General features: G+C 42.4%; 1 protein-coding gene across 5 annotated transcripts; it reads left to right on the top strand.

The window, feature by feature from the left end:
* Positions 1-45: 45 nt before the first annotated feature.
* On the top strand, positions 46-7,515 carry LOC143475401 (uncharacterized). 5 transcript variants are annotated; one of them, XM_076973259.1, is made up of 8 exons: positions 46-62; positions 2,482-2,549; positions 4,071-4,124; positions 4,335-4,628; positions 4,788-5,045; positions 5,240-5,376; positions 5,468-5,596; positions 6,429-7,512. In XM_076973259.1, exons 3-8 carry the CDS (start codon positions 4,073-4,075, stop codon positions 6,564-6,566), a joined length of 1,008 nt encoding a protein of 335 aa, XP_076829374.1. In that variant the 5' UTR covers positions 46-62; positions 2,482-2,549; positions 4,071-4,072; the 3' UTR covers positions 6,567-7,512. The 5 variants fall into 5 exon arrangements, with proteins under 5 accessions (XP_076829374.1, XP_076829377.1, XP_076829373.1 ...); XM_076973262.1 differs by lacking the exon at positions 46-62 and having other exon boundaries at positions 2,441-2,549; positions 5,468-5,603; positions 6,429-7,515; XM_076973258.1 differs by lacking the exon at positions 46-62 and having other exon boundaries at positions 2,448-2,549.
* Positions 7,516-11,421: the final 3,906 nt, after the last annotated feature.

Raw genomic sequence — 11,421 nt, 5'->3', positions numbered from 1 at the left:
TGAGACAGGAAATGGCCGTCTGACACTTATGTGGTCCATGTGATGGCGGGTTTGAATCACAGGTTTGTACCCACTTGCCACTGGCGCTTCTATGACGCGGGTGTGTTTCCTCAGGACGCTCAGAGACGCCGAAACGAGTTCAGGCTGCTCAGAACTTCGCCGGATGTCATTTTATCAGATATTACGAAGAAGCTCACAGGTGCATAGTCGCTGGAACCGTGTGAATGTTGCTATTCTGACCTTAACTACACTGACGGTCAGTGATGGCTTAGTTACCTTGAAAAAGTAATACGAGTACTGATTACTCCTTTAAAAAGTAACTTAGTGACGTTACATCTTACTTGATTTTAAAAGTAACTACGTTAGATTACAAGTTACTTTAGTAGTTACATTCAGCAGCAACATTAGTTTTTCCAATACTCACTTTATTGGAAGTGCATTTTTAACAGTAAGAATGTATCTCCTGACATTTAAATAATGTATCTCCTGACATTACGTTTGTGTAGCTGCGCGGTATTATTTGTAAATATAGTTGTAAACACAATAAAAGTGAACTATTCAGTCAGACAGCTATTTGTTGTGAAACGAAATACCATTACAATTTCAAGCATTTTAAAGTAGGCTACTAAGCCTAAATTCCAGCACTTTTCAAACCTGGAACACAAAGCAACATTAAAATTCATCAGGTAAATGTTCCTTCCCCGGGGAACAGGTGTTTTTGAGGGGTGTTTCTTTACACTACCACACATCGTTACGGGAAGACACTGCACAGAATGACGTGAACGCGCTCGCGCTCTCACAGGGTCGCGCGCAACGTGCGGAGTCGAGCGCTACGGTTAGACGCAAAAGTAGAACTGAGCCAAGAAGAAAGCAAAAATATATATTTTACTAGGGAAAATAAAAATAGTAACTCTCAGTTACTTGGATAAGTAACCTTAATCTGATTACTGGACTGGAAATAGTAACTCGTTATATTCTCGTTACTGAAAAAAGAGGTAAGATTAGAGACATCACTGCTGACGGTTAAACTAAAATTTATAGTTGTCAACCAAACAGAATGAACTTTAATTTACCTAGGCGAAAGAAAAACAACTAGTCACTAGCAAAACAGACAAAGTGTGTGTTTGTGTCTTACAGAGTGTGTCTTACAGAGTGTGTGTGTTCAGACAAAGTAAAACGTTTTCCAAATAAGTTCTTCCTTTTCCTTCTTCTACTCGGAGGCTTTGGCTTGAAATTTCTTGGAGTTTGATCACTCGTCATCCTGGATCCTGAACAGTCAGTGTAAATAAACGCAGAGTAACTGAGCGCATGATAACATGGGCATACATGGAGAGAAGGGTACAGATACAGGATTTCACCTGGGCATTTCATTCCAGAGTACTCGTGATGCGAGTTATTAAAGGCTAGTTAAAAAGGCAGAGGCTGCCTAGAACAGGGGCTCCAAGACCAGATGGTCATATACTTTACTGAGGATAATGATCCTTTCCCTGCGGTTAGAATAAAACTTGGTGTCCCTAGACTGGTCTTGAAGAGCTGCCACCTTTGGGATAGGTTAGAATCCAGTGTCTGTAACGTGGGGGGGTTGCCAACACCGGGAAACCCATTAGATGTTAAATAGCTGGCTGTTCCACAACCACAGGTTTTTTAAAGAGGTAAGAACCCACGTGCTAGGTGTCTAAGATACAAACAAACGAAAACCTCTGCTGATATGATGCGGGAAAAAATGTTCTGGCAACATTAAAACCAGAAGAAAAAACAAAGACAGCTCTTCCCCTGGAGTCCTATATCAAGGAGTGAGAGAAACAAACAACAACAAAAAAACCCTTATAAGCCCCTAAATTAACTTCCCTAAAACCAAAGACAAAGGTTAGAAAACCTAAGTGGCACAGAAAAAAAAACAGAAAATAAATGAAAAAGAATCCACGGAAAAAAGGAGGACTAGGAGGAAAATTCACACCAATCAAGATACCGTACCAGCTGACATAGTGGTGTAGTCCGGGAGGTGACCCTTACAGTCTATCTTCGAATAGGGAGTAATGAATCAAGGAAAATTCAAGCATGCTTGGATATAGGTCTGTTCGGGACTTCCAAAGGGATAGTTTATGTTTAGAAATGTGCCATGGTAAACAAGTAGGACAATAGTGGTGATTCTCCACTACAATTTTAATAATTAATATAAAGTCAGTCAACAGTTCTGTATTTTTCATACACAACCAAGATGGGAATGCATGCAAAATGCTACAAAGGTACAAAGGAGTGACTCGTAAACTCCATTGCTGTACTGTGCTATACTTCAAACACCACAAACATCAATCTTATCTATTTCCTTTTCTATTTTCTATCTATTTCTATTTCCCCTTTTCTATTTTAAGAACACACACACACAAGATATCATGCTTCAAAAACATCAAACTGCACAATTTGCATGTTCAGAGATAACAGGAAGCCCACAGGTCTGTGTGTCTTCTGTCAAATCATCAGACACATAAAGGTGAAAAGGAAGAGGAGAGTGAACTTTCTGACACGTTCGATGTTCGAGCTGGGCTAAGGTAAATCTTCTCGTGTGTCGTGTTATATGAATGTTATGTGAAAGTTTCCATGAATGTTCTTTAATTGTACCATCGCCGTAGGATTTGGAAATGTGTTGGTTAGAAAAAATCTGATGGATAAAACGAGATGAAGTTTGTTTAGGGGTCTCGACTGGTCTCAGCCCCGGACCCACATTTTCTCAAGGTCATTAAGTCGAGACACACTTTTATACAATACAAACCAAACAAATGGATTTTTTTGAAAAATAGCCTTTAAACCACAACATACATATACATGCAAAGTGTTTTTTTTCGAGATAAAAGATAATTATTATTATTATTCTTTTTTTTTTTTTTTTTTGTCCGTGACCAGCCCAGAACATGTCCGTAACCCACTTTTGGGTCGCGACCCACCAGTTGAGAATCACTGGTTTGGGCTATTTGGATCTTGTGAATGTGCGAATGACAGATTAGCTTTTCTAGATTATTTTGTAGATTTGTATATCAGAATCGGAGTCAGGTTTATTTCTCCAAGTGTGTGCAAGGTTTATTTCCTAGGTACAGTAATTAGGAAAGTAGTTAGCATATAATTTAGGGTTATGTACAATTTACAGACAATATACATAAAGTGTAGAAGTGTAGGAGTGTTATATATAACACAGCGCTCTTTAACACAGCACAGCTCTAAACAGTCTGCTGCTGAATGTGCTTCTGTTTCTCCAGTGCAGTAAGCAGGGGGTGTTGCCCAAAATGGCCAGAGGTGGACAATCCAGGTTTAGAAAGTAAAAGTCCTCACCAAGATTTTGCTCAGGCTTCCTGGATTGTGTTGATTCCACTAATTTTACCTGGATTACACTAATTAGAAAATCTAGCAAGCTTGAGTAAAATCCTGTGAAGAAGTTTTACTTTCTGAACCTGGAATGTGCATCTGAAAATGGCTAAAAGCTTAAGAGACCTTTCCTCTGTGTACCGCTGAGACAACCTTCCAAATACGTTTATGAAAAATGTGGTTCTACCTCTTGTTTTGTTAGATGGTGGATGTAGGCTGATGAGAAATGGCTGTGACATTTTCTCCCTGGAGGAGGGGAAACACACACACTGGTTTCAGAGGCACAGGGGCGATGCTTTGGAGAAGATTCTCGAAACTTTCTGTGTTGCTAGTAATGGAGTGGAAGGCGTGGGGGGGGGGGGGGGCAGATGCAGTCATGAAGTCATCTTACCAAAAAACAAGCTGATTTAAAGCATGCTCTGTTTCTAATGCTGCTTCTCTTAATGTGTGTGGGTGTGTCCTATAATGTCTGTGTGTTTGTGTGTTTTACAGAGCATGTGTGTGCCTTACAGAGTGTGTGTGTCTTACAGTGTGTGTGTGTGTGTGTCTTACAGAGCATCATCAGAAAGTCCCTTTTGTTTTCAAAGGTTCTAGATGGAAACATCTTTCTCTGTTTCGCTTTTCACTTGTTTTTTCCTGCCATCTTACCCACAAACAGGTGAACGTTATGCACATATATCAGTTGTAATGTTGGATATCTTGGTTTCCTCTAGCAATGAGAAGCTTACTCTACACTCTCACCTTTATCGTCATGAACTTCACAGCAGGTTTGTAACTAATAGTTAATGTATTTATGTTTCACTAAATGATCAGCTGTTCACAGTGCTCACAGACTCAAGGATTACAAATGTGATTTTAAAAAAATGTTATATCACAAATATACTTTGGCTAATTGATGTGTTCAGAAGCTCCAACAACTCATTCTGAAAACTCAGATGTTTTACTGAGACATAACTTCTGGACATTTCTTTCCTCAGACTGTGTGGATACGTGTCCTTGGGTTGAACGGTATGAGATCAGTGGGAGTACAGTCCACCTCTCACTGGGACGACAGCTCAACATGACGCAGCTCAAGTGGAGGAAAGCAAATGAACTCATTGCTAAAATAGAAAACCAAAATCCATCCATTAGGATCAAGGAGAAATATATTTTGGAAGTCTCTAATGGATCCTTAACAATCCTAAATGTGAGTGAGGACGACAGTGGCGAATATAAAGCTGAAAATGGACAATGGGAAATACCAGTAATAGGATATAGGATGATAGTACAGGGTAAGATCCAAAATATTGCATTCTGTCTGTCTGACCGTCTGTCTGTCTAGCCATCCATCCATCCATCCATTCATCTATCTAGGAAGAGAGAAAGGGTGTGAGAGTGAGAGAGATAAAGAGAGAGAGAAACCTCTCATGTTTGGTCTGCACTTGTTCCAGCGGCCGTGTCTGATCCGATCATCACCACCAGACCTCTCCATCTGAATCTGACTGCTGTGGTTTGCCATGTGCTGGTGAACTGTTCGGCCGACGGAGAGACAGCGATGTACCACTGTGACCTTCAGCACTGCACTCAGATCAGTTCCTTGCCAGTAAGGGTCAACATTACCGTCACTGCAAGCAACGATGGAAAGGTTGAATGTGTGGTCAGCAACCGTGTGAGCACGAAGACGAGGTCGTCAACCCTGACTACTACATGTAAGCGAACAGTGACTTAGACAACACTCACACCATGAAAAGCAGCAGAAAATCTATTAACAGAAAAACATCAGTAGGCTCCTTAATTTACTGTATGTTCCTCTTTGTTTTCTGCACAACCCTAGACAATAATTCTAGATGACTTTAGGCAATTACCATCTTATATAAACGATCTCTCCCATGGCATGTCGTAGGTCAAGAAAAGGAGGAAACCAGTGTCTCCACATCGGAATCCAGTTTGATTTTACTGGTGTTGGTTTGTCCACTGATCCTTGGTATACTGGGAGTCTTCCTTCTTCTGAAAGTTTACTGTTCCAGAAAGAAGCCACAGGTAAATGCATGGTGTCCTCTCTCAGGTAGCCTAACTTACAGACTGCAGTGCACTAGTGGTCATTCACACATTGGTTTTTCCTTGTCTGCAGATTAGGAACATGTATGCAGACAGTGACATAAGCACAGTGTACAGCGTGGTGCACAAGCGATGCGTGCCAACAGACAACGCCGCTGCCAGCTGTCCAACCACGACCGTCTACGACGTCCCCAAAACATGTGTAAGATGTGAGAACTGTACAAACAAAAAAGAGACAAATCTTGTTGTCGTCTGTATTCACAGGGTTCTAATCGCTGGTAATAATTCACTTGATCAGTATACTGTATACAGGTTTTACAAAATCCTAAGCAGATTCTGATCTATATTCAGCTTATATACAGTAGACATGATAATAGAGTAGATGCTATGTATAAGACTGTTGTGGTTTAATTCATGTATTCCGAAATAGCCACTGGCCAAAGGGGAACAGGCGAGAATGGGCTGTTTAAAGGTTAGCCATTTCTCTCCCAGTCGGAACTGAGATCGTTTCCCATCACGTATAATCTTTGCCAATAGCGTTTGCACTTTGAGTCTTACTGTTCTAATGCTTCTTGCAACGAGGTCATTTTTAAATCTTAAAGCACTCTTCCTTTTAAAAGGACTGGAGACAAAAGTGTTCATGCTTTTGCATGTTATGTGCATTCAGACCACATTTTGAACAGTGTCTCTGTAACGTGTAGGAGGTGAGGCAGGATGTCGAGAGGATAGTTGCTTCAGAGACATTTAGTAGTTTTATTTAAATAGACAATGGCACAAAGCGCTATTCGACTCACAAACGGTTCCACACTGACGGTTACGCAAACCAAGGTTATAATGGTTTTGTATTATATGTAATATATTGAGGTAAATATCATCCAGACATACCCAGCATGCCCTCCTGGGACGCAGCAGGGCAGGAGGTGTGTGTGGGTGAAACAGGAAACAGTTGATCTTTGCAAAAGAGGCACAGATGGTTTTGGTTTCAAATGTGTGAATATACGAATACTAACTTTATTCCTCTCTTTTAATTAAAGGGGAGACCTCCACAAGGTACTAGTGTGCAAATGCAGGATACCCAGGATGAACAAACCAGTACTGCAAACACTGAAATACAAGGGAAATCAGAAGATAAACAGCTTACAGTTTACTGGACACTGGGGCAGAAATTCTAACCCACGAAACAATATCACCATGGTTACATGTTGGATAAGCCTTTCTGAATAAGCTTTGACCGGCTAATAGATGCCATTACTATATCAACAGCAAACATGGCTAAGGTGTGATACACATGGTTATTACACACTAAAAAATTCAATTATTTCATGCCTTTACCAATGCAGCTTTGCTAAAGCCAGTACTACATAATAGATTGCTAAGAATGTTCTAGCATCTGCAAGGAATATACAGCTATCATATTGCCAGCGCAGATATTTGCCCTGGTGCTAAAGGGAAACACACCATGCACTGACGTCACGCTGTCTGGGGAGACAGAGGCTCTGGACCAGAAGGAGAAGACATTGGTGAAGACATCCAGCCAGTCCAGAGAGCTCCACGAACATGGAAGAGGGACACTTGGAAGAGGTTGCGTGGTGTGAAGAGATGCATTCTAACCTGAGAAAGGCCTGACATGGCAGGTGTGTTTAAAGGAGGGTTGTGTACCTCAGTCTCCCACATTTACAGGGGTGGTGATGGTACGTCTGAGGAGCTTTGTTGGACAACAGCTCTGCTCCCAGGTGTATCTTCCAACATCCCTGGACCTTTTAAAGGCTCTGCGCCTTGTAATTGTAGCATTTGTGGTGGATGTGTACTTAGGGACAAGATCATTTCAAACTTTATTTATAAACAATATCTTGTAGTTGGTCCAAAATTGAACTGACAACCATTGTAGTGTCAACAGAATGTGGCTCATATGGTCAAATATATGGACTGCAGACAGTACTCTAGAGACTGCCTTTGGGACTAGATGGAGCTTGTTTAGACACCTAACGGAAGATACAGACAGACAGCAGACCAACCTTTAGGTGATAAACATGTAGACCATATGTAGATCATATGGATGATAATATGTAATTATATATGTCATTTTTTTATACATAAAATACTGTATTTTCCCACTTCTACTCTGGGTGGTCTTTTTCTTTAAAGCTCGGGTCCTGTGTAGCATCTTAGATGTTTTCAGGACGGCAGTCTTCTGAATGGAGATGTTGGATGTTGTTCCTGGGATCCAGTGTGCCAGTTGCCACATGATTTCCACATCTTTTCCCAAGTCTTCTCTCAGCCATCTCTATACATACACGTCCCCTGTGTGTGGGACACTCAGGTTTGGGTATGAGGAGAGAAAGGAGGGGTGACATGGGAGTGACAGCAAGAGCACGATGAAACAAAAATATGTTTTTATTATCACCCCTCTCTCTCTTCTGCCCTCATACCTATGACATCACTCATGTCGTGTTCGTGATGGGTTTTTTCTGCTTATAGTTGTCTTTTAACATAAGATAAGATAATCCTTTATTGATCCTGCAATAGGGAAACTTGCAATATTACAGCAGCAGAGAGGAAGGGACAGAGAAAGGAAGTGTAAAAACAATATATAAGATAAATAATTAAAAACAAAACAAAAATGTATGTACACTAGTTTACAAAATATATGATATTGAAAAATATAATAATCTTATGTATGGTGATATTGCACATAGATGTACTAACTATTGCACATTTTCCATATTGATTGCACAATTTTTCCGGCATGTGGTAGCAATGTTAAACATTAACTACAGATTATTGAGTGCAGTGCGTGTTGAACAGTCTGACGGCGTGTGGAAGGACCTGCAGTATCTCTCCTTCACGCACCGCGGGTGCAGCAGCCCGGCACTGAAGGAGCTGCTCAGTGCGGTCAGAGAGTGGTGCATGGGGTGGGACAGGTTCTTTAGCATGTGTTTTAGCTTAGTCCTCATTCTCCTGTCTCCCACCACCTCCACTGGGTCAAGAGGACACCCGGGGACAGAGCTGGACTTCCTTATGATCCTGTCCAGTCTCTTCCTGTCAGCGGTGGAGATGCTGCTACCCCAGCAGACCACTCCGTAGAATATGGCTGATGCCACCACAGCATCAAAGAAGGACCTCAGGAGTGACCCCTGCACACCAAAGGATCTGAGTCTCCTTAGGAGATACAGTCTGCTCTGACCCTTCCTGTAGAGAGCAGCTGTGTTGTCAGTCCAGTCCAGCTTGTTGTTCAGATGGAGTTACAAGTCAGTCTAGGCGATGAGGTGGAGGTGGGTGTTTGGCTAATAAAAGAAAAACCACAGAGACCCTGCATGGATTCATTCAGTGTATTTGTCCAACCGACTTGCACCAAACCAACAAAAGAATAACAGGCCGTTTCTCTGGGGGATAAGCAAGGCCAACACAACAAACAGAACCCAACACTAACTCCAACTCAAACACTGACTTTACCTACAAAAAAAAAACAGTCAACAAAAAGACAAGAACCCAGCCTGGCTCCCTAACTTAGCCAAAACCAGGAGAAAATCAGAACAAAACTGGCGCTTACCCCCTTCCAGCCATAGGTGTTTACAGTCCACATAAAAGATAACAAAAATAACCCAACATATTTACAAACGAACATATACAAGCCAAGCTGTACAAGGCATCCTTGTACAATCCTTGATGTCCTATGCTCAATGTTTAGCTGTTGAAGCACTTGGGAAAACAGTTTACCTGTGAAATAGGATCCTTGGTCGGTCTGTATTGTTTTTGGTAGACCAAATATAGAGAAAAAGCGCACCAAAGCTTTAGATACAGACTTAGCTGTGATGTTTCGTAAAGGAAACACCTCAGGAAAACGCGTCGCTGTACACATAACAGTGAGGAGGTATTGATTCCGAGCTTTCGTCTTGGGGAGTGGACCAACAGAGTCCAACAAAAGATGGTCAAATGGGTCCCCCACAGCAGGAATAGGACATACTGGTGCAGGGGGAATACTCTGATTAGGTTTCCCAACCATTTGACATGTATGACAAGACTGGCAATATTGGACCACATCAGCTTTTAGCCCTGGCCAAAAGAAATGCTGCAGAACTCGCTTGTAGGTTTTATTAATGCCCATGTGACCAGCCATTACCTAACACACAAGACCGAAACTTCTCAGGTACCACAACATGGCATACACTCTCCCATTCATGTGAGGCTATGGTGGGTGTCCATTTCCTCATCAAAACACCCTCACATAGGTAATACACATTGGGATTCTCCTGTACTTGCTTTCTACAGATAGCAAGGGTAGGATCAGTTTCCTGAGCAGACACCAATTCAGCACAATTCACAGGTAGAGACAAGGAACAAGTAAACACATCCTGCTCCCTCTGGCGTGCCTTGTTACCAACAGCTTTGGCGTGTGGTTTGTCTTCCTTGAACAAGTCTGTTAAATCGAAATCGACAGCTTCTGCTTTATTCTTACTCTGAGAACGAGTAATAACATTAACAGGAAAAACTTCAAGGAAGTTCTGTTGCAACACATCACTCTCATCCGATGACACAGGCTCAACTACTACTTATGGAATGGGAAAAACCTGACCACCAGCAAGGTCATTACCTGACATCCACACCATTGACTGGTAATGTAGGCCACACAGCTACCCGTACCGGTCCAGTAACTAGTTCAGTATGCAGATAGAGGTTATGAAGTGGTACACTCACCGGAGTTGAATCAAGACCACATATCACTGCATATGAGCCACAAAACGTTTCTCTACTCAGGGGTAACACCTTACTTGAGAGTAAAGTCTGGGCAGCACCTGTGTCCCGTAATATCTTAACCGGAACTCGCCACTTGTCCGTATCAGACAAGGCAATAAAGCTATCCAGAATAAAAGGGCGGAAGGTCTCATCACAGTTATCACTCTGTCTTCTGCCGGTGTTCACCAGAGAAGCAGAAATGCATGCCACCTCTTTGGGTTTGTCCCTCTTTCTGTTCAACAAAGCACAGTCAGCAATTATGTGACCTGGGCGCCTGCAATAGAAACGTACCCGAGTCTCAGGAGGATGTAAAGGAGACTCCCCAGCAGTCTTATCTCTGTCTCTGTTTAAGGGCTTTTCATTCATAGGAGAAGCCTTAAACCAAACCCCTCGACTTCGTCTGTTTCTTTTCTGCTGTGCATTATTCCCAGGTGATGTAGACCTGGTGGTATTCACAGAAGAGAAAACAGTTTTATGAGTTAACACATAATCATCTGTTAACACAGCAGCTTCAGAAAGAGTCACCACCCTTTGCTCATTTAAATGTGCCACCACAGTCTCAGGCAAAGCGTTCTTAAAGTCTTCAGTTTTCTGCCTAGCGAACTCAACAAATGTTTGGTCCGCTGATTTTGAGTGGAATCGAAATCGCTGTCTGTAGGCCTCAGGCACTAATTTGTAAGCTCTGAGCACAGCAGCCTTAACCTGGTCGTAGTCAAGGCTTTGCTGGAAACTTAATGAGGAACACACTTCCTGCGCCTTACCTGCCAACTTACATTGAAGTAACAAGGACCACATATCTTTTGGCCAGTGTAGAGTAGCAGCAACCCGTTCAAAGGCAGTGAAGTAGGAATCTACCTCAGATTCCCTAAATGGCGGTACTAAAGAGATGTGCTTGCTGATATCAAACTCTGAAGAACGTGTGACCGGTTGCCTGTGGGAGGACGCTCTACTCGCTTCTAACTCCAGAGCACGCACACGCAGCAACTGCGTTTCACGCTCCTGCTGCTTGATTGCAAGGTCCAACTCCTTCAGCCTTATAGCCATGTTCAGGTCCAACTCCGCCAGAGAACTTGGCCCAAGGGGAGTAGTGACAGGAGCTGTGCCCGGAGACGTTCTGGGTGTCTGTTCACTGGCCTCCGCCGGTGAAAAGACTCCCATTTCATCTTTTGCAGCACTGGCACCCTCCACCCCAGCCAATACAGCAGGCTGTTCTCTTACAGGGGACTGCGAATCTGGAGACACTGGCAACCTACAGTCATCATGCAGTTTAGCAAGCAAAACATCTCTAATCTC

The sequence above is a fragment of the Brachyhypopomus gauderio genome, chromosome 14, assembly GCF_052324685.1.
Source record: "Brachyhypopomus gauderio isolate BG-103 chromosome 14, BGAUD_0.2, whole genome shotgun sequence".
Taxonomy (NCBI): Eukaryota; Metazoa; Chordata; class Actinopteri; order Gymnotiformes; family Hypopomidae; genus Brachyhypopomus; species Brachyhypopomus gauderio.
The sequence above is the reverse complement of the archived record's forward strand: the minus strand, read 5'-3'. Positions and strand labels throughout refer to the sequence as shown.

Excerpts from the sequence above, each read along its gene's own strand:
- LOC143475401 (XM_076973259.1), top strand. The coding sequence starts at position 4,073 with ATGAGAAGCTTACTCTACACTCTCACCTTTATCGTCATGAACTTCACA. Across the intron at positions 5,046-5,239 it reads GTCAACCCTGACTACTACAT|GTCAAGAAAAGGAGGAAACC; the intron begins GTAAGCGAACAG and ends GGCATGTCGTAG. Across the intron at positions 5,377-5,467 it reads GTTCCAGAAAGAAGCCACAG|ATTAGGAACATGTATGCAGA; the intron begins GTAAATGCATGG and ends CCTTGTCTGCAG.